The 23,624-nt window shown below is 42.5% G+C and overlaps 1 protein-coding gene across 1 annotated transcript; it reads right to left on the bottom strand.

Annotated features, from left to right (window-relative positions):
• Positions 1–5,530: 5,530 nt before the first annotated feature.
• Positions 5,531–23,137, bottom strand: apln (apelin). The gene is made up of 3 exons (XM_041944839.1): positions 22,925–23,137; positions 8,919–9,091; positions 5,531–5,717 (listed from the first exon to the last, which is right to left on the bottom strand). The coding sequence occupies exons 1-2, from the start codon at positions 22,989–22,991 to the stop codon at positions 8,925–8,927; spliced, it is 234 nt and encodes a 77-aa protein (XP_041800773.1). The 5' UTR covers positions 22,992–23,137; the 3' UTR covers positions 5,531–5,717; positions 8,919–8,924.
• Positions 23,138–23,624: the final 487 nt, after the last annotated feature.

Raw genomic sequence — 23,624 nt, 5'->3', positions numbered from 1 at the left:
CTGATTATGTAGCAGTAAGGACTGGAGGAGCCTCCACTGTATGTAAATATGACATGTATGCATGCTGAATCTCAGTCCATCTAGACATATCTATAGTCTCCATGCATGCTCAGCAGCTGTGATGCATTAATGTGCAGCATGCTTAGTGTGCACTATAAGATCTGGAAAGGCTACCTGTCACTGGTGAAGTGTTCCTTAATGGATGAGGAGATGATTTACATTTCCATAGGCATGTGCATACTGCAGCGAATGACTTTGCCATGGCAGTCAGGTAAACATGTTGCTGTTTATGTCCATCTTTGGTAAAGTTTCAGGCCAGGTTCTGCTACACAAAGGTGAAATGACTTGAAGTTAAATATTTAAAGCAATGCAAGTAAATCTTCATTAGCTGAGCACCTCTGTTGAGTAAAGAGGAGGCTGATTTTTTCTGATTAGAGCATCCCATTTGAATTGAATATTGTGAGTCGGCTTGTTGATTTCACTTGGCTGTGTCACTCCCTGCGCTGAACAGAGAGAATGAGAAAATGTGCAGTTTCACTGTCAACCTTACACTTCACTCTTTATGACAGTTCTACTGTGCATTTAACTTCTGGCTGTTGTTCATTTGCTTCATAATGAGTGCTGGAGCTTCAATACATAATACACCTTTTGTGACTCTAGGAATGATGATGTCTGTTTGATGGTCGGTCCATCACTTTAGTCTATATGGAAATATCTCAGCTGTCGGGTGGATTGATGTGAAATTTTGTACAGATATTTGTGTTCCCCAGAGGATGAAGTCGTCTGATTTTTGCGATCCTCTGACTTTTCCTCCATCACCATCAGCAGGTTTGATGGTTCTTAGTGAAATGTTTTCACTGGATTTCCATGAAATTTGGTACAGATTTTCATGGCGCCCAGACCATGAGTCCTACTGACTTCAGTGATTATCTGACTTTTCATTTAGTGTCAGTTGCAGGTCAAAGATTTCATGTGTCCAGTTAAATATCTCTACCTCTGCATGTTTTTTTAATTATTTGATGACACTCATGTCCTCCTCAGGGTGAATTATAGTAACTTTGGTGGCTGCTTAATTTTCTATCTAGCACCATCATCAGTTCAATGTACTTTGTTTTCAGTGCTCATTTGCAAATATAGCATAATATTAGATTAATAGCATTCTAACACACTAAACTGAGATGGTGAGCTTTAAATATGGCCTGGTAAACATGTTAACACTGTCATTAACATTAGCATTTAGCAAGTACAGCCTCTAAGATGGCTAATTTTAATTATTGTAAACTTTTTCATTTGCCAAAAAAGACATGACACACTCTTTTCTTAAAATAAGATTTTTAATATTACTTATTATCATAAAGATATATTTACACACTTTACAGAAATAGAAAATAAAAACACAAAGCTACGCATGAAAGGAAAAAATAAAATAAGTACTCCAAGAGCTAAAGCTTATCTTTTATAAATTAGAAACCAAAAGTTCAAATATGTACACAGTATTTCAACCATTTCTGATACACTTGTTTTATTTATTTATTTATGTCATTTATTTTTGCCCAGTTCAACATCAAAACAGAGACAGGGACTGTACATTTGGCCTGGTGAGTAATATGAGCACACACCATAAACAGAATATAAGTTCAGGAGTAATACATTGTCTTTTAAATGGTATCTGCTTGAGACCTAGTAACACTGTTGCAATGGCATGTAAACCTACAGACTGCATCTCTCCTCAGATTGTTCTGAATGTAGCTGATCTTGGACACAGTGGTTACATAGATGGAGAATGTGTCGCAATCAAGGCAGGAGGGGCCTGTGCTATTCTGGGTATAGGAAGTCTCATTTTGAGGATAAGATAATGACAGATCTTAGTCATTTCCCATGGGAGATAAAATCTAGTTATCCTTTGGATTGCCCAGCCAGTGAATATGTGTGAATGCATTGGATTGAATATCAGCCACTTGATCTTGCAGACACCCACTCTGAAGGCCAACATGATACAGTTTGATGGGCTTTGAGATTCACAAGGTAAAATCATGGAATGTGTTGCGTGCCAACTCTGTTTCCATTTCCACAATGAGTGAAATGTTTGGTTCAGTGTAATTTTAAAGGAATTTTATCTGGTAGATAACTGAGTATAGAATGACAATTGGATAAAAGATACAACAACATAAAAACCTTGTGTTTTTTGTAGTCTTTTTGGGTGGGGGGTTGTGTCTATAGCTATTGGGAAACAGAGATCAATGGCTAAGCTAATATTTTAAAACCTGCTGCTAGCTTATTCTTGTCTCCACCAGTAACACAAATCTGTCTCTCTGCTCATCCCCGATCCTTACACACTCCCAGCCAAATGCATTTGGACAAAAAGAACTAAACACAAAGGGGCAAGTTCTGAGAACAAACATTTTTCTACCAGGAAAACATGCTAACAAGTGCATAGGAACATTACTCAGGCCTTGTGATGGTCACAGAGAAGAGGAACTGGAGAGAAAACATTGAGAGGATAGGAATCGTTTCTCTTGTGTAAGCCTTGCTGGAAAAGACCATTAAGGAAAATGGTTTTGCTCCCCGAGCATAATGTATTGGTTTACCATTTCAGTTTGAGCCTGGACGTGCTTGTCCTTCCACACCACAAGGCCCATTAACCTGATGTGCAGGGGAGGACTGTGGGCTATCATCTACAAGAAAAGAACGCCTGAAAGCTTTCACGTGTCCACGACATATTGTGCTGCAGACTACTTTTCTATTTTGTTACATCCACAAAAGATACAGCTTTTCACACTGTATTCAAAAAGTAAGCTTTGGACAACCAGCTAGACAAGAAGAATCAGACAAAAAAATTGTCACAATACACTGGAAAACCATTCCATATCAAGAGAGTCTTGTTTTCAGGGTGTATTTTTCCAGCAGCATAATGGAATTGCAAAAGTGCAGCCTTGCAAACCCATACAGAGAAGTCTTGGAGCAAAGCCACGTCTATTTGTTGGGACTAGTTGACACCGGAGGCTTTGGATCAGTGGGATATTTGGCTTTTGATTTTTGGATTCAACTGATAACCAGACCAAGATTAAAAAGAGTACTTTACATAAACATTGGTTTGCTCTGGTCTCTGAAAGGGAAGCATGGCTGGTGCAGATGGTGAGGATACATTCATGAAGAACAGTGCGGATACAGACGTTGCTCGGCTCCGTAACAATAACTTCTGAGATGGGGAAATATTGATTTGAACCCCTTGTCATGACCCAGTCTTCTTCCAGCATCCCAACTCCTGCGGCTTTGAACTTCCATCCCCAGCTCATATCTTCCTACTATCTTCCCCAATAATACATGAGACATCCTGAGCAAAGCTGTCTCACTCCCGAGGAGCATTAATGAAATCTACATCTCTGTCTGAGAGGGTATGAAAAAATAATGGTGGAACTGAAATTATTACTCTTCACAGTGCCCTAGGATTTAATACATTTTTAATCAAGGTGATCTTGGCTGGGTGGATTACCACTGTGATTTTAGATGCTCTCTTAATAAAAGCTTCTCATGCTGGGACTGGGAAGCTTCTGCATTTTATTATAATATTTGCATGAGACATGGCGAGAGGGAAAAGGTGTTGGAAATCTAGGTTAACCTGCCAGTTGCTTATGTGGTCAGAAAGGACTTGAAATAGGAGTGTTTGCTGATTGAATCGCAGTGGATTGAAATTAGATTTTCACCTAAAATCTGAATGAAACAAATCATCTAGGAAGTTGCGCTGCACACCTAATACACAACGAACGATTGCAAGCTGGCTGCTCTACAGGTTACACTCCTAATATGTTACATGGTTACACACTGAATCAGTAGGGGTTTGAGGATTGGAAAGGGGGAAGGGTGTGGTTTCAGTCTAAGCCAATTTAACAATGAGCTCAGACTAAGTGGCCTCGGCCAACCTTGGGGAGATCCATCTGAGAAAGATTAACTCTAGGATTTAATGAGCATAATGATCAAAGCCACGACCACCTGTGCTGTGGAAGGGCAGACTAGAAAGGCAACTGTACCCAACATAATGTAGGGAAAGGATCATGACTAGAAAGGATGGAATCTAGATACATGGTTATATTGGTGAATACATATACGGAGAGTAATGATACAGTATATGAAAATATGATCATATAAGATTAAAATGTACTGAATGTTTGTGTTTTGTTAAATAAATGCACAAAATAGACTGCTCTAGTACAAGCCTCTATTACAGCACCCTGAGAAAAAAGAAATAAAACTACTTCAACACAGAAATAAACAGAATCAGTAATATATTCCAGTATGATGGAAAGGCATAGCATTTTGTTAGTGAAAGATATCCGTCAAAGGGTCAAACCAGCCTTATGCTGAATATTTAAACAGCCAGAGCACTAGTGGTAGGCTGATCATGGTGGCATATTAACTGACCTTACATTTACTTTGAAACTGTTTTTTTGTTTGTTTTTTTCGTTTTTTCCAGTCTAATTTAACTGTCCTCGCTAAAATTGTCTCACATGGGATTTCTGTTTGCAGAAATTTAAAATGCATAATGTGTCAGTGTATCAAGACTTCAAACAAGAGGTAATGTGTTTCGCCCTAACCCTTCATTCCTTCGTTCCTGGCAGCATTGTGGAGAAGGTTATTATTTGGCACTTCATTAAAAGGCAAGGCAGCCTGTCGGTGGAGCAGACTGCCCCTGCCAGTTAACAGTCGTGTAGAGCAGCTGCACAGGGCAGCAGTGTGGTGAGAAGGCTGGGGATTGGGAACAGGATTGGGATTGGGATTTGGGGTCAAAGGACTCATCCAAGGTGGGACATGTTACAGTAACCTTGAGCGTGTCAGTAAACCCCCGCAAGGTGTTAATGAGTTCAGAAAATAGCTTTGGATTAAAGAATCTCCTAAATGAGGGAATTATTCTGTCACTTAAATCGATTGTTTTGACAATATGTGCTCTCTTTCAGTCCAACTTTACTTTGCATGTGGACGTACTGTCATTAGGAGGTACAAAGCACCATTAATAATGATAATTAAGCGATGGTTATAATGTCATTCAAATGTGATGCTGTTGCTCTTCTATTTGAAACATGAAACATTGAACTCCTTTTCACAGCAGACCTCCAGAGTATCATAAGTGAACTTAATATTTGCTGACACTGCCCTTCCACATTATCAACACCCTCTCCTGCTAGCAAAGCCGTTAAATAGCTACACAGCAATGAAATCAGCAGCTGCAGTAACCTTGGATCTGAGAGATGGGAATACCACACCGTGGACAAGTGACAGATGCTTTAAGACTCAGATTGTTTTGACCGGGCTCCCTCTCCACCACATGTCATGCAAAGTGTGTGAGACACTCAGGGAGATTGCTATGTTTGGGCTCTATTAAGCAAATGATAGGAAAATTGAAAAAAAAAAAAACACTTGGGAAAAGACAGAGATAGATAAGTAGTGAGGGAGTGAGAGAAAGAGAAAGAGAGACAGAGAAACAGAGTCTGATAGCTCGGGCTCCATACCCCCCACCCCCCTTCCCTGCCCCCAATTCCTCCTAGAGCTGAGGGTGAGCGGCTTGTCCTGATTTTTTGTGGACAGAGTTGCTTGAAGAACCAGCAGGTGCTATGGACATCACTCTTCAGGCTGGGCAAGCGTAGGCCCTTCGTTGCAAGGCCCCCCAAGGCAAAGGAAGAGCATAGAAATCAGAACCTGGGGGAGGGCGCTCAAAGCAGTGCCTGAAAAACAGGAAAATAACAGGAAAACTGCCATCAGTGTGTTGTTTTTTTGGGTCCCAAAAACCATTTCATGAGTCCTGCAGACTTTTCAATTTCCTTTCCAATAAGACTGCCCCTCTGGCAGTTTCTACTAGAGCTGTCTGGGTTATACCCTATGTTATCTTGCATTTGAACAGCTAGAAGAAACAGTTAAAAAAAAAAAAGGTTATCGCGGACATGTTCCAACCAGATTTCATGGTCTTTGATAGAAATGTGCGTCAGGGAAAGAGTTCGCTGTGGAACACAAGTCCAGCATTATACTACGCTCGGGGCACTGTAGCACTCCTTAACAATGTGGAAATCTTTTATCTTCCCTCTCCTTTTATCTTCTCCTGTTCTGTGATAATTTCCCAAGATTTCATATGAGCAGCAAGCTTTGTGGCATGACAACAAGGTACGTTCACTGATAAGAGCCTGCTCTTGTTTCAAGATGGCATATTTCTATGTTCATGTAATTCCCTGAGAACTGATGTACGGTATATCTAATCTCTATTGAGTTGTATTGTTGTTTGTTGTCATCCTTTGTGTTTTTGGGTCTACGGGATGATGTCAGTGCAGCAGCCCCTTGAAGTCGGACTACGTTACAGAGTGAGTGTATGGGAGGAGTTGCAGACCTGCTTTACATTGTTTTGATGAAAAAACCCTTTGGAAGACTCATTCACTGAGCTTACTCACACTCAGGGTCTCAAGGGGGTTTCATAAATTGCCTGCGGCTTTAAATCTGTAATATCCTGTCGTCTTTTAGACTGTCACTGGCATGGCTATGATCCAAGAGTTGTAATAGCACATTTGGATCTGAGTCTCTTCAGATGCTAAAAGAGGATGACCCAGGTCGCCATCTTTCTTCTCAGAGTCTCTCACATCTGGAATGTGTAATGATGAAAACTCAAACTTTGCCTCAGGTGTCTTAGGGAATAATAGATTAGCTGCTTCTGACACTGAAATGGGGAGACGTCGCTAAATAACATGGATTTGGTGAATGGACACTGTCAAGTCAATCATCGTTCTTAATCTCTCTTTAACAGCGCAGCAATTAAATCTAGGCTCGTAATGACATATCCACATACAGTCTGTCTGCCGGCCACTCTCACCAGTCCTCAGCTGGATGTCTCCATTGAACTCTAGCTTTGATCAAACAAAATGAATCTCCAGCTGTATCCAGAAGTGTTTTTCCCATCATCAACTGAAGAAGAAAGCAGGACATGTGAGGAAGAACAGAGGCTTTCAAGGCTGCTAGAAGGCTGTAGGATGGATTGATGCCAGATAACGGTCTTGTGAGGCTTAACTCCTCCAGTCAGAATACATTATGCTGAGGCAAAAAGAACAAGCTGGGACTAAAATGCAAGCTCACTGTTTTAATTCCTTGGATCATTTACTCAGTAAAGATTGGTAGCATTATTAATAAAATGCTGCTACTGCACAGCCTGATTCCCACTGTGGTCAGGTTGGGGTAACTTGGCATGGTATGTGAAGAAACCCTTGAATGAGATGAACTATGAACTTAGCAAGAATGAGAGGAACCTGAGTGGGAAGTGAACAAAAAAAGGAAATCTTCAGCGTGTTGTGGTTTAAGTGGTGTTTGCAGAGACAGCATTGTGACTCACTGAGCCGTTCACTTTTACAGAGCTTCACAACTTCCTGAAGCTCTCCGTATTGTGTGGCCAGCATTCTGGCACTGAGCACAAGCTCTGACCGCTCAACTCGCCGAGAGGATTCTCACATTTTACTGGCAGACCGAGGAACATTCGAGGGCCCATGTTGTCCTTCAAGTGTAGATTGCCCTGACTTGGTCTTTAGTCATTGTTTTCACCTTTGTGCTGAGTCCCATATTGAAAGCTCGGGTGACTTCAAAAGAAGTCTTACCCTTTAAAAAATATATGATCAATAATTCGCTATAGATTGTAAAACCTTTCCGGGTGCTTTAGAGAAAAGAGCTTCCAAACCTCTATAGCTTTGATCCCCTTTCCTTAAAACTGATTAACCATGCCTTGACACCCTCTGGCTGCAGCCTCCTCTCACTATGGCTTTAATTTATGGCAGCCCTCTGCAGGTCAGTGTTGTATGGTCGACACCTCCCGCTGGGATATTGTGTCTTGTCGAGTTACCCTGTCTTTCAAAGCGTCTGGGAGAGACATGTGAATGGGTCCCGTGTTTTTGGTGGACATAATTGTACCGCTGTTGCATTCCATTGCCAACACTAGCAAGCGCAAAGAGAGTTTTAATCTGTATACACTGTAAATCTGATCATGTTGTTTAACTAGTGGTAGTGTTTTAGTTTCTCAATGAAGCTTGATCTGTTTTTATTGAAGCGCAGAGGGTTTATTTTGGTTCAGAATCGAAAACCAAACAGTGAAAAGGTGATAAGTAAAATATTATTTCTGATTTTGGATGAAAGAGTTTTCACACAGAGCCTGGTTTTACTTGATAGTAAGTTAAAAATTCCTTCATGAGAAAGGTGGTGCCACTAGGTAACCCAACTCTACAAAGTATTATCTTTGGAAAAAGGTTTTTAATTGACTTTATCAGGTGGAGAAGAAGATGTATGCTAGCTGAATTGACTCAAAGGTTGGGTTCCTAAGTACAAGTCTCCCATGTGAGAAAATAAATGATTTAACCTTAAAACAGCCTCTGTCATACTACGAAGGCATGCGAGCTGGTAAGCCAAGGTCCAGTAATCTGTTAAGACATGCACTTTTTTTCAGTGCCAACAATAACATCCTTGTGTTGGATTGAGTCTGGCTGTGATGGACATTAACAGAGTTTTTTAGTGTTCCCGTTAGAGTTTGTGTTTCCCATTCGTCATCGAAAACATCCAAACTAATTCTGCCAACAAAGTATTTTGCTCAACGTCATATTCCTTTTAGAAATTCCGCTATGAAATTATGTTTCCTCTCTAGTCAGCATTTATGATTGAATATATTGGAAGTGCTTTTGCACATACTCTCTTGAGAAACATGTAGCACTGACTTGACAGGAAGTTGGACGAAAGTTGTTCTGATAGGTAAACACAGCAAAGACAGGCACATAATTTTTCACGAGAATTCTTGGAGAGTTAAGGCCCTTTACTGCGCGACACTGACTGTTTTATTACGGGTTTGATGGTACGTTTTGCCAAACAAAACCTAATGAGCGTCTTTTCACCCCTGACTGCTAGAAACTCACCTTGCTCTAGAACGGCATGGGCCCCTTGTGGGAAAGACGTGGCCGTGGGCGTCTCCTCTTCCAGCCGGCTGGTCTGTGGGTCTGACCGCCCCTTGCAGGGTTTTGCTGGACCATTTTTCTCACCGTAGCTGCCTCTTCCAGCTCTCTGCCATGCTCCGTGGAGGCCATGGGACCTGGAGAACACACATAGAGGAGAGACCAATTACATCCCTAGAAATGACCTCTCCAGTAAATGCTATTTCACAGCCTCCTCTCACCCAGAGTATCACATTTTGATTATGAGCAAAGTCCATCAGTGCCTATGGAAAATGTGTAGCAAGATCCAAAGAGTGATCACAGTGGAAATGGATGAGGAAACAAGAGACGTGTATAGATAAGTGTGTGTGTGTGGGCTTCTTTGAGCCCACCCAGCATTATAGTTCATCAAGTCACTGCGGTGGAACCAAAGCACAGCAGATAGGCCTAGCCCTGGCTGAAGCGAGAAACCCAAACCCTCATGTCTCATGTCTTTGTCACTCTCCTTCAAGATTACAAACACCGCATAGCACCAGACCTTGTAGAGGTGCATCCTGTCGCAGTGTTTGATCCAAGACAAGAGATGAGTTTAATAGCAGTGTGTCTCTCAGAGGATGTGTGTGAATTTTTTTGCTTGTGTGTGAGTACATGTGTGTTTGAGAGCGATACCAGATGTTCTCAGTCATCTCTCAATAAGTGTGGCCTGATCCCCTTAAGCCCCTCTTTTCCCAAATAGTTGGTCCACCTCAAGTGTCTCTGTGACCTTTCAACCTATCGCAAACTGAAAGACCTCCTCTCAGAGATGTTTTGAAGTAATATTTGTACTTGTAATGGGATATTAAACGTGGGTGATCTTTCGCACTGCAGCCAGATGTTTAGTCCAATCGAATTTGAGTAAGAGCAGAGCAGGGCTTTTTATTTGAGCCTATCAAAGTGGTTAAATAGCTCAGCAATGGGCCATTGTATGCATTTTTAATTTTAATGAACTATTAAATGTACATAAACCTAATTACTCTCATAAAAAATGCAGTATGTTACTGAAAAGGAGATGTGATTAAAGGGAATTTAGTAGTTGAGTTCAGTAAAGTTGAAAGACTCCAAAGAAATAAATGTAAAAACTGAAACAATAGCGGCTAAGACATTCTGGCATTAGTCAATAGAACGCTTAGTCGTCAAACTTTAAAGACACTGGGTCCTTCATTTCCCATAATGAAACTTAATAGCATCTTTCAGTTTGTAGTTTGTAATGTAGGCTTTATTGTTAAATATATTAAGTCTCAGGACCAAGCTGAGATAACCCTGATGACATTACCAGTGTTGTTTGTTTCAAAATTTAGAATGCTTCTGCCGGAGCCAAAGAAGATATTATACAACAGATTTCACAGGTCGAGTAACCGCATGTAATAGTGCACCTTTCTCTTTTTTAAAATCAATATTATGTTCTATGGTCCCTTCTGCATTTCTATGTCTTCTTCTGGGCCAAACTAACCCCTGTCCTCAAAAGAAACTACAAATCCCCATTGGGTATACCCCGTCAAAAGGTTGATCGATATTGCTCACATTGGGTCATGACATTCCTGTCTCCTCTCCTCAGAGACCATGGCACCATTTTTAGAATTCCCAAGAGAATGACCTTCCTTCAGTTTATGAGGGCCTGGGTGAGGACACAGTTTAAGGACAGCAGTTGAGCAGCTTACAAAACCCAATATGATGCAAGGTTCCCTGCTTCCTTAAGATTCTTTTCATTAGTTACTGTATTTAGTTGTGGCAGAGTGGTGATACCACAGGCTGTTATAGGAACAAGACACAGCTGTGCCCCCAAGGATGTCGTCTGATTCAAATGGTTAAAAACTGTCTCTAAGGCCTGCGTTCAAAACACTCAGGCTTCTCTAATAGCCAACATCAATTTGTTGAATGGAGGGCAGCTTTCTTCAAGAGCAAAATTTAAAACGCCATTAGGAGGAAAGCAAAGTCTCTATGCAGCCTTTCTTAATTGTTGACCTTCAGCTGTGGCATACTGAAGACTTTTCTAAAAGAACAACTTTCCATTGAAAAAGAGGAAAAATAGAAGGGTCTTTACCTTTCAGGTCTAAAGAATGCTGAATTGCACCACTGAGCTAGACAGCTTGGTGAATGTTTTCGATGTATATCCCTGAAATGCCAGACGTCTCAGGTTTCATTTCCACACTAATCTTCTTCCGCAAGCACATTACACACTATATTTGTGGGTGAACAGTGGGCTAATTCATTTGCAGCAGGGAAAGTCTGCATTGCATATTTCTGCATCTAAAGCCCATCTTTGCCCCTAGGAGCACTAATCTGCACATTATCCTTTTGTTATTGTTCCAGATACACAGTGAATGAGGGACGTTGACACATTCTGGAGGCAGTCAGTTCATTTCTCTCAAATCCATGGGGTTGAATGTTAAAACAATCTGTGTTTGAGTAGAAAAACCACGTTCGATGCAGAACACACAGACATGCAGAAGCTGCAGTCTTCACGATATACAGTGTCAGTATGCTCAAAAGGGACTAGTTTGAACTGTGTTTCGTCCAATGACGTCTGAAGGCAGAGGTGGTTTTAGCTTGTTTTGAGTAGAGATAGTTGAAGGTGGGCTGAAAAGCCTGACATCATAGAGAGGGTTGTGATGCAATACTTGTTCAAACAGGACAACAGTGCACACTTTCAGTCAGAATCTCTGTCAGTGTTGCACTCGATTGTATACAAAGAAAGAGTCAGAAATAACTGGGTGAAAACTGGTATAAAGAGCTTGAGAGAGACTGCAAAATTCTGCCTACTGTCTCATTTCTGCACACCCAGCGGATTGCTACATAAAGTAAGTGTGATTGTCGGTTAAGTAAATTGTCAGATGCAAACCCCCTGCTCTGTTCCAACGCTGGAAAGGTGTGGGTGTGGGCATAGGGGTTTCAGACACTGAACTCTCGCTCAGCCCTTCAAGAACTCCAGTGAAAGCACACCGACATCTTAAGTGTCTCACAGTGATACCTGACGTAACTACAGTGCTACACAACGGCCAACTGCGGGTGATGTTTGAGCGATGGGCGAGTTAAACAGGTGCAAACACATGTATAGAGTTGAACTCAGTCACTATGTACGCACAGATACACACACCGCAATTCAAGATGGTAAAGTAATTGTGCCTTGGCTCACACAACTCATCTGCCGTTCCTCTCCGGGTGGCTCAGGCTGTCATAACCCAGGTCCATAATGAGACAATTTAGATGTCTCCTGCCAAGCTGTCAGCCAGTGCTCTGCACTGGGGTTTGAAGGGAGAACATCTCGTGATTCTCCTGGCAAATCTCAACCCATCCAATCTGGCTACAGGATAGAAAAGTGTAATGAAAGCTGCTAAAAATAAGCCGGGCCTCAGTGATAACACTGGCAGTATAGATTAACTCTTGCAGCCTGTAGGGAAAGTATCTCTGTGTGACAGATATGACATACTGCAACAGCAAGCTTTGCATCTCAATCCATCTGTAGTGGAACTCGTATAGATTGAATGTGGCTGCATCTGTTGCATCTGGATAAGACCTTTTGATTGTTTCCAATGCAGGTTTGTCATTGGATAATGCATATTTCATCTTCATAAACAAAGTTATCTCAGCTATCTTATTGCTCTGAAATTGGATTCAGCCTCTGTGGTATCCCATGTGATCTTTTCCCATGAGAGATTCCCATGTTTATGTTCAGCTTATGTTCAAACAGTAAAATGGCAGGATAACATATGTCTCACAATAATAAGCGTCTTATCTTGAGTTCTGATGACCTTGGAGCCCTGGTGTTGCCCTCTTCCTACCAGAATCTCAACACTTCTTCCCCCACCTGGTAATTCCCTAATTAAAGTTTAATAAAAGGGGAATTTCAGGAATGCTTGGTTATTGCTCCTGCTGCTGCTTGTGTTGCCGGTGCCTCCTTAAAAAGGAGAAGAGTAGGAGGTAGAAGTGGTCAGGCAGAGAAGAAAATAGTTGACAGTGTCACAAACTGGCCATTCTCCAGGCTAATGATGGATAGTGGGCTGACTGCTCCCTAATTCCCCGCCCCAGTTTCACCACAACCTCGTGAGGTGATATTTGTTATGTTGTCTTTTTCAAATGGCCAGCTCTCCGTCTTAGTATGGCCCAGCGGAAAGTGGAATACTGACAGCTTATCCCTGTTGATTCTGCAAATGTCCATCAGTGGAGCCTGGAGAGATATACATCTTCCAGCTCATGTCCATCCAGTCAGAGAAGAGAAATGGCTGTCCTCTGGTTTAATGCCAAGTTCATCAACTGCCCTCATGGCTGGCAAGAGCAAACTGTATATCACAGAGGTGTCTGTCAATGCAGGAACACAGACAGCATGGCAAATGGGCCAGAGCTGCTTATTAATAGTTGTAAAGCTGATTTGTGTGTATTGCTTGCCAAAATGACCACATAACAAATGTTTGCACTTGTGAATGCCGCCACAACATAATGTTTTTTCTGCCACTAGGACATAAGAGATTTAACTATACCGGCCTGTGAGTCTAACTACAGCAACAAGTTAGCACAGGGTTGTGTCTGTGTTTTAGAAACTGTTGCATCAAATGTAAACATGCACAGTCAAGCGTGGCCACCAAAATTTAATCCTCGCTGTGTTTAATTTTCTCTGTGTCACTGCAAATTGATTTGCTGTCCTCTTGAATCTTATCTGTTTGTTTACTCGTCTTGCTCATCACTCACAGTCACACTGATTATGAATCAATTGCACGCAATTTCATTGATCCATTTTCTCGGTTGGCTGAGTGTCTCAAAAACATTTAATCTCTCCTCTGTTTCTTTCCTGTCCCTACATCACTTCTCTGACACCTCTGCACCATAAAATCTTGCCCACTGCTGTGCGTACAGATGCATCCTGATGTGTCAACAACAGCTGGGAGAATGGGAACAGGTTGGTACTGAAATGAGAGGTCTAGACGCTTACACCCCATTTATACCTAAAATTAAAATGGGATCTGTGTCCAGATATGTACATTATCCGGAATAGTTACAGTTATTTCTTACTGTATATCATCCTGTTCCCGCCCATATTGTTTTCATTTTTCTTGCAGTTCTGTTGCATAACACATCTTTTTCTGCTTTCATGGCACAGAAATGATATTTAATCAGTAAGCAGATCTTTCTGCCTTCTTGCTCGTTCACTCTTTAAATTGGAACAACAACCTATATTTTATATTGGATAAAAACAAATATCTGTATCTGTGACATCTTGTGTACAGATGCCATGTTGTATGGCTTGAGTTTACACCTACCTAAGATCCAAACACAGTGGGATCCAGGCTCCCTCCAGATGTAGTCAGGCAGATCTGTTCTATGAGCACTATGAATGGACTAAATCTGAGACCCACTTAAAGCTTTCCCTCTTTTCACAATTACATGTCATATTCACATTCAATAACATGATTAATACTAAAGCCTTCCTTAACAACATATTCCAATGAAAAAACAACAAAAAACACCCCCGGACCCCAAAGACTACCATTACAGAATGTGATAGACATGCATAGAAATGTAAAGAGTCTGTGTCTACATGTGAGGTCATTTTAGCGTATTATATGTGTGTGTAATCCTTATGGGTAATAGAACAATATTTGTGTTAGTTGGAGAGAGGAAGAATAAATACCCTGGTGTGTGTAGCCATGGTTATTACCATGACGTCGGAGGAGCAGTCCTGCTGTCTCCATCATGTGCCTTCCTCCTTCATTCACTAAAAGTAGCTTTAGCTAATGAATCCCTCTATAGCATGCCATTACCACAGACATACTAACCCACACAGCCAAACAGAGACATGTCATGGGCAGAGATGCTTCCCACTGCATAAGCACATTAGAGGATCAGGATTATTTAGCCAAGGATGAGATGTCTTAATTGTGCCAGATGCATGCCAAACAATATTTTACCCTAGACTAAACCCCAGCACTGCTACAGCATCATATTGGTGATTTGCTAGCTGCCTAAAAGCCTCCCCACACATTCATCCTGCACATATGGAAATGTGCCTGACTAAGGAGGCAGCCCCTTCTTTCTCAGCTTTCACAATCCAACATTTAGTGTCGGAAATGCTGCTTATCGCATGCCTACCAGTAAGTCTGGGCCTTGGCAGAAACTGGTACCAATTGCCTGCCGACTTTCAGACCATGTTACCATGGCAGCCACCATGAAAGGCGCTCAGTTTAGAGCAAAAAGAATGACATTGTCAGCTGAAATCGACCAGGTTCTCAATTTACAAATTTCACTGCACACAGTCTTGAATCCACGATCAGCCCTCTCACTGTGTCTGTGATGTTTTTAACCTCCTCTGTGGACCACTGCACTTGGCCTCAGAGTGTTCCTCTCAGGGGGGGTTTGTTTTGGTTGTGAGCACTTTCTTTTATTTCTGTCGGGGACTATTTGATATGCAGCATTGTTGTACTGTGATAATGCTAGGCTTGTGGCTGAACTGAAGGCTGGCTTTGTCCATGCAAACTCCAGTGAGGAAACCAAAGTGCATGAAAAGTTGCTCCCATTACTGCAGCTTTTAAACTTAACCCCTTGTCCACCCTGCTCTGAATGCAATCCCCAATTTCACTGAAGGTTCAGAACAAATTAAAAACAAACTGTGCAACCCGCTAGTTTCTGGCTTTCTGCAGATTTCCCTTTGAGTCAGCCAGCCGCCTGTGAAGTGTGGTGCGATATATGCTCCTGAATTAGAGAGTGTATGAAATGATGAGGTGTGAGACTGCGTACTCTTGCTATGATCAGAGCACAGAGAGTTCAAAGGGCCGGCAGCAGCAGCATTGAGCCAGCTAATGAAGCCACTGACTACCCTCAACACTTGACTGCCTGTTGGTTTATTCACAATCCCACTCCAATTGAAGGGGTGAATTTGTGGCTACAAGGTTACAACAGGTTGGGGCCAAGTGACTACGAGCAGTCGGAGAAGCAAACATAAAATAACTCTAAGGGGAGATTTTTTTTTGACAACTTTGCTCAAGGAGTGTCAAAACGGCTGAGAGCAGGGGCAGGAGAAGGAGAAATGCTGGTGTTGCTGTTTCCGTTGACAGCAGTGGGCTAAATCTTTGCGCATGGCAGGTACAGTAGGTAGGTAAGGCTACCAACCGTTGCCCTAATCTCCAGAGATTGCATGTCAAGGGCAAAGGGATCCTCCAACCATCCGTTTCCATGGGCACGCTAATCAGATGTGAAACACAGCCCCTCCCTCTCCTGTGTCATCACTCCCCCCCATGCTGTGAACCTGCGTGCCTTCTCCCATTTGAGATGTGGGAGAAAGAGAGAGACAGAAAGAGGGAGAGAAACATCACTGCACAGGGTTCACTGCAGCTTTTAAAGCCTGAGGGGACCATCACTTCTTCCCATAGCACATACAGTACTATTAAAGGAAAATAGCAGCAAGATTGCATCAGAATGTGTTACGTCTCAACCACACTAAAGAATACAAAACAATGGGTCTGACGCCTAAAGCACAAAACCTCAGCGACTAATTTTCTTCTTGTACAATGACATTGTCAAAACATATAACACAAAATGACCACATCATGATTCCTCCAAAAGTAGTAGTTGAATTATGGCCCATCTCTAGTCTGTAAGTAAGGAAGGTAAAACTAATGCTAGAAAGGTTACATGCTTTGTAGCACAAACAACAATACTGTAGCATGGACATTAAATGCCTATAATAATCATATTGAATTTGGCTAGGGTATATTTTTTTATTATGTATGAAGTGTGATTTGCTTTAATGCAAAGTAATTCTTGCTCTTCGGCACATTTAAATGATGGAAAAGGGTCTGCTAAAACAGTTCTGTTATTAATATACTGAGCATGTGGTGTGCAGGAAAGAAGCACCTTTGGCTGAAGGTTATGTAATGAAACATAGTAAGCAACTCTGTCACTGATATTTAGTGAAGAAATAAAATTCATGAGGATTTTTACTGTTCAGCTGATATGTGCTGCAGGTGAGCTAAAGTTTAGAGTTCATTGGCCCTCTGTGTTTACGAGGTTTTCATCAGGTGTTGGGATGATCCATTTGCCTGATGTGGATGCATGTTTATAAAATCCATATATTGTTTTGCCCTTCTATTTTTACAAACATCTATTCATGTTCAGGGGCCCTGAGTGCAGGGCTTCTTCTCTTGAACAGTGTTTGAGACACAGGGACACAGCGAGGGGCCCTGTCCTGATCCAGAAAACCGTCTGTGGGGAGATCCACGCTATTAGTCAGTGGCAGATCATTTGATTCTGACCGATGTTTAAGTGTAGACCTGTATGTGTGAAATAGTCTCCCAGGGAAAACATTTGTGATCAAAGACAGAGGTATTGTGATGAATAATGCATGATTTCATAAATGAATGATTCCTGTGTTTTCACAGAAGGGACCCACTTCTGGGGAAGATGGAAGCAAAGTTATAATTTCCATTTTCAAGCATTTCATTTAAGGCAAGATCATACGGTGCATGACAGTTTGAAACCACATGAGGTGCACCACAACATCCTACAATTCTCTGGGAAAAAAGTGACACGCACATCCTTTTGCCTAAGGCTGGAATTTAGGCAGATCCCAGTGGGGGTGTCACTAAATGAACCCAAAATCTACTGAATCCCCACTTTCATAGCCCCAATCCACACTGCATCTTCACAGCAGTGAAATCCCTTGTCTGACTAAGAACAGCCTAACAACAGCCAGCTGTGCAGCACTTTTAACTATACATTATACGAAATCTCACTGATCCATGATGGCGCCTATAGAGGTTTGATGTTAATGGTGACAATACCCTAAACCATATTTATTTGATTCTCCAAAGCACTTAACTTCTACTCCTACGTACCCTTTCAGCTGCTGAAGTAAGAATTTCTACCACAAATCACATCTCTCAAGCAATATACAGCAGTCATATTTTTCCATTCTGGGTTCCTACAAATTGAGCATGAAAGTAATTAAAGCACCTGCATTCCTAAAGACCACAATATTTATTCTGCGGTCTGGCAGCCCGTTAATAAAAATGTCCACTCAGATCTTGATCAGGAATCTGATCTGCCTGGACTACCGCTATAAATGTAACACTTAATGTTCAAAAAGAGAGTCATAAATCACTTTAATATTGGACACTGGTGGAAAAGAGAGTGGTTTTTGAAAATATCTGGCTCTAATTAACTTGTAAGGAGCGCCCTGGGCCTGAGGATAGGGTCTGGTGATCACATGAGGTCTGGTTAACACGTGACCCCGTTTCCACACCCCCACCGCCCCTTGCCCAAACCTCCACGCGTTGCCCCCAAAACTCAAAGGGGGGGTCTGGACTGCAACAAATAAGTAATCAGAATGGAGTCAGAATTTAATTTACAACTAACTTAGCACATTTAGCTGGACAGACGTATTTTTTACTGCCAAGAAGTGTCATCTTTCCACATGTGAAATTTGTTATGGTGGACTAGATCACCAGCTGGGAGCTTTTGGATGTAGCTGTGACTTCCTACACCATGGAAAGCTTACACAACCTCTCAGCTCCCAGATAGCCTCTCTTCCTGTCCGCCCCTTTGTTTTTCTGTCCCTTGGCCCAACTTTAACTCCCCCTTTGCTTTTTTCCCTTCACTGGATTTGCTCTCGAGGGAAGATCTAAGTGAGTAGATTTATTCATTCAAAGAGTTCTGAATTACATTACAGCAGCCCAGCAGACACATATGCCAAAGTCTTCAACAGCTGAGCTCTCCAGGGAGTGTTAGCCCAAAGGTTAGCCTTATATCCCTACCAAATGAGTTATGATTTTTTACTAAATCTCTTCCTCAGCGAATGAGTGCCATTCGCCAAGCTCATGTTGGGCGATGTTATACAGATGCAAAGGGGTTTATCACAAAACACCTTTTTTCATAGAAGTCTCCTCACTGAAACCCATAGCTAAAACTGTGTTGCATATTATGAACCCTACGGACTGGGCGATATAATCATCTGTCACAGTATATGTAGCTTTATATCATGAAAATTAAGTATTTTGATTTAGAAATTGTTAGTACATAAAATAACTGTACAGGAAGGAATGTTTTGGGATAATTCAACAATTTGAAAACCTGACAAATCAAAGTACTTTATGATATTGATGTAAAAATCGGTTTCCCATAAAGGATTCATGGATGTTGATTTGCAGCACTCACCACAATTGTCTAATGGCAGCTGAATGGCAAGAACTAGAAAACCTCCCATTATTCTGACCTGGTATACCAGCACTGCTAATCTCATAGTCACACCATTTAAACAGCCTTAATTTGCTGCTTTTGCAGTGTGTCATATTTGTGGCCTTTCGTTCCTTGTAAATGAGCTAAACTGATTGTATAAGTGTCATTATTTAGATATTCTGCTAGTTACAGCTGTTTGTTGAGACTTCTTTATTTCTTCTTAAATTTCCGACGTAATTCCCACTTAGCTGAATATGGGATAGTACATCCAGAAATAACAAAGGGAAGCTACCACAGTATAAATGGTATGGCAAGCTGACACATTTATATTATCTCACATTATATACTGTCGAACACCCATGCATGTACTGTCTGGATCATAACAACATTGTTCTAATGCTACTGTTTAAGATCACAGAGGCTAAAGAGACAAGTCAACAAGAGGATAACAAATCACTCTTTACTCACATCCCAGACAATAGGTGTGTGTGTGTGTGTGTGTGTGTGTGTGTGTGTGTGTGTTGTCTGCAGTAGATAGACTACACTGATGCTGCAGGCTGCTGGCTCTATTTCCTCGTAATGCTGCATGAGGAGGAAATCCAGGTTCTTCGTGAAACGGATTTCATCTGACCCTGTGTGTGCGTGCGTGTGTGTGTGTGTGTGTGTGTGTGTGTGTGTTTTGTGGTGTGTGTGTGACATAAACCCAGCTGGTGCTCACAAGCTCCTGTGCTTCAACAAGAAAAGAAAAAAAAGAGGGAAAAAGCCCTGCGATTCCCCATAATCCCGTAATAACCTTTCCACTGCTCCCCCTTTCACACAAATGTTTGCCCACCGTTAGTATGTTATGCCTGGACATCTGGAAAAGTTTAGCTGCTTTTGTTCTCTCCACGGCCACCATAATCACGTCCACAGGCACAAACACCTTTTACACATTAGAAAACCTGGGATTATGATTTAAAGCTTCCTGGTTACGGTTGATTTAGGTCTATAGATGTTGTTAACAAAATAATCAGACCTGGCTAGGCAACATTTTATGCCTCTAGGTCCCTTAATGAGTGGCTGCATGTACGGAAGCCCTCCTCTCTTTGGCTGTGCTTTGACCCGTAACACTTGGTTGAGCATCTGAACGAGGTGGGCCACAGTACAGTATGCATGCCTGATGGTGCCACAGAGCAACCAGCCCCAACAATACATCAAAGTTTAATATGGAATAATAGCACTGCTGACAGCTCTCATAAAATCACCCCCTTCCCAAGCAGACGATTTCTCTACCAGATAATGGCTCTGATCTGGGCCTCGTGTCCCACTCACACACACAACTGGCTCACCTGTTCAACACAGGCCTCACAATTGCACCCTCTGTGTGTATGTGGGTAGGTTTGTGTGCGTGTCTGAGCCAGTTGCTATTGTTTTTATCCTGTGCGTCCCTAGGTGAGGACTGGCAGGGTGTTTCCATGGCGGGGCAAAATTAAGCTTTGATATCCTCTAAGAGGCTGTGAGAGACAAGAGAATGTTTTGAGAATAAGGACTCTTTATATACCAGTCTTTAGAGTTACAGTGAGGAAGCGTGATTGGACTCGGGATGAATTATGGATACCACATGTCTAAAGCTGGAGCCCACTCTTGAGCCAGAGTGCTTTTCAAGGATGGGTAATTGAAGTGTGCTGCTAAAGGATGCTAATATTACATAGAGAAAGCCACAGCAGCTCTTTTAGTGTACTGAATAAATATTGTAAGCAGCAGTAGGTTGTTGAGGTGAATTGCCTGTTGCACTAGGAGTTCTTGCTGATATTCAGATACGTTCATAAAATGCAATCAAGACTCCTGCACACTTCCACACCCTGCTGTAAAGCAGTCAGCTTCAGTTCTATATTCAACGCTTCCTGCAAGTGCACGCACACATGCTGTCTCTGTCTCACTCTCTGTGTATCTCTCTCCTCTTTCTCAGACACACATGTACACACACAGATGCCTGAGAGAGAGAAAGCCCACTGAACTGGAAAAGCGTTTGTCTCAAGATGAAAGGCTTCACACCCACTGCCTACATGCAGAGCCTCTTCCGACACCTTCCCGCGACAGCGCATACTGTAGCAGAGGCTTGTGCTACGCAGACACACTCCAGCTAGCATCCCTCCCCACACCCATCAACGCCGCAACACACTTGCATCTCCTCCTCTCTTTCGCTCCCTTTCTCTCTCTTCTTCTCTGTCAATGGAGCTCTGATACTACAGTAGCAGCCAGGGGACAGAGAGGCACATAAGCGGCATGACTCGAACAACGTTGAGAAGGATAAGCTCTCATGAAAGCCCGAGGCACAGCAGCCTTGTTTTTCCCTGTCGCTGTTGTAGCATGGTGGGCTCTCAGGCGTGGAACATGCTTAGCCACACGCAGGGCGTGAAAAACGACACTGACCATGATGCTAGATAATTGCTTCCCATTTACTCATGTGCTGAGAGCCTCAGACAAAAATAGCATGTCGCTGTAACGAATGTGCTGGGAAGCATGGGAACCGTGAGTGCTGTGGCCATAGATCGATACACAGAGTGGACAACAGCTTGTGAGCATTAAGTCTACACAGCATCTTACAACCACAGTCTATACAGCGCCTAGCAAATTAAAGCCTATAGAGTATCTTACTGTGTATATTCTTAGGCCTATTATCTCCCAAAATGTACTGTGTAAAGCACGTTATAATCGTAGTCTGTGCTTCATGTAATAGCCTCTATATCTTATATAGTGTACACAACATCTTCCACATGTATTAAATATAAACACAGCTTCTGTCTGTGTGTCTTCCAAGCCACAGTAGTTGGTAGGTAGGTGATAATCCCAAGAGTGGTCCAGACATTTACACAGGCCTAACTGTTGTTTTTTCACACCACAATGTTACCTGCATCACATCTGCAGACTGCCCATCGGTCTCCAAACTAACCCCCCAACCACATTTCTCACAATCCATTTACTCCCTTGAGCGATCAGAGCGAAAATGCCCTGCCCCTGTATAATTGTCCCAAGTCAGTGTTTTTGTTCCAAATATTACACATTTTAGATCCACACTGGAATTGATATCTAGTCCAACAATGGCTCCAGAGACGCAGCAGCACTTTACGGAAATTTACTGTGACAAGGCATCAAGACCGATCCCCTCAGGAGACGATCCATGCATCTGGGATCTGTGTTCCCCTCATCGATGCGTACAACAATTACAGTCCTCATTATCATCACCACAGGAGGCATGCACGCATATATAGGTGCTGTGTTGCCCCGCTGCACAATCACAGTCATGTAATAATCATATAGCTCCTGGGTCAGATGGAATACATCAAGCCATAAATTAATCTGATGCACTCCACCTTACAGAACATGTGCCATGCATATCTTACATTTCATAACAGCCACAACAGTCACCCATACATCCAGCATGTCTATCAGTCAGGAATAGCTCCACACATGAAGCTCCATCAACAAAAACCTCTTAATATTTTATCTCCAAGTCGTACAAGCTAACATCAAGGTGAGGCAGGGAGGAAAATAATCAATCTAAGCTAGAAAACCACATTCAAGTTTACCATAAAAGCCATGGCAGTACAATAGCAGACTGTATAACCACTGCAGTGCAGTACTGTATACAGCCAGGTGCTGATATTCCTGCCTTTTAGAGCCCACACAAGGCTAACCATGCTGGGTAACTGATCAACTACAGCTGCCTGCACGAGCCAAAGGCAAACAGAGAGAGAAATAGAAAGCAGAGGGAGACGACCGGCGACGAGGCTGGCCGCTCCTGTACTCACCAGCACTGGCAGAACACAGCAGAGACACCAAGAGCACAATCACCAGCGTCAGGATCTTCACATTCATTTCTGCACTCCCCTCTGGCTCTCCGCTAGTCACTCGCTGATATACTGTAGTGGTGTGTGTGTGTGTGTGTATGTGTGTGTGTGTGTGTGTGTGAGTGTGTGTGTGTGTGTGTGTGTCTGTGTCTGTGTGCGTGTGTGTGTGTATGTGTGTGTGTGGAAGGGAGGGAGTGAGAGAGGGAGAAGGGGAGAGAGAGAGAGAGAGCAGCTGAGCGAGCAAGAAAGAGAGAGAGAGACTGTTTGCTCCCCTGTGTGTGTGTGTGTCTGTGTGAGAAGTGAGTGTGTCAATTTGTGGGAATGTGTGTGAGTGTGTGTGGTGGCTCCCTGACTGTGCCTGTGTATTTGCCTAAATGCGTATTTGTATATCAGTGTGTGACAGCGCCACTCCAAGACTGAAGGCACGTCTTTATCTGAGCTCTCCCACGGAGGTGTGTGTGTGTGTGTGAGAGAGTGAGTGTGCGTGCGCGTCTCTTCTTTTCTTCTGTCAGAGAAACGACAGCATGAGCCAAGTTCAGTGGAGCTGTGAACGTGCTGGAAGTCCGCTTGAAGGTCTGTCTGTCGGCGTGTGTGTCTCTATGTGTGTATGAGTCTAGTTGGTCATGTGGCTTATGTATCACTGACTCTGTGGGTCACGGAA

The sequence above is a fragment of the Chelmon rostratus genome, chromosome 9, assembly GCF_017976325.1.
Source record: "Chelmon rostratus isolate fCheRos1 chromosome 9, fCheRos1.pri, whole genome shotgun sequence".
NCBI classification, from domain to species: domain Eukaryota; kingdom Metazoa; phylum Chordata; class Actinopteri; order Chaetodontiformes; family Chaetodontidae; genus Chelmon; species Chelmon rostratus.
The sequence above is the reverse complement of the archived record's forward strand: the minus strand, read 5'-3'. Positions and strand labels throughout refer to the sequence as shown.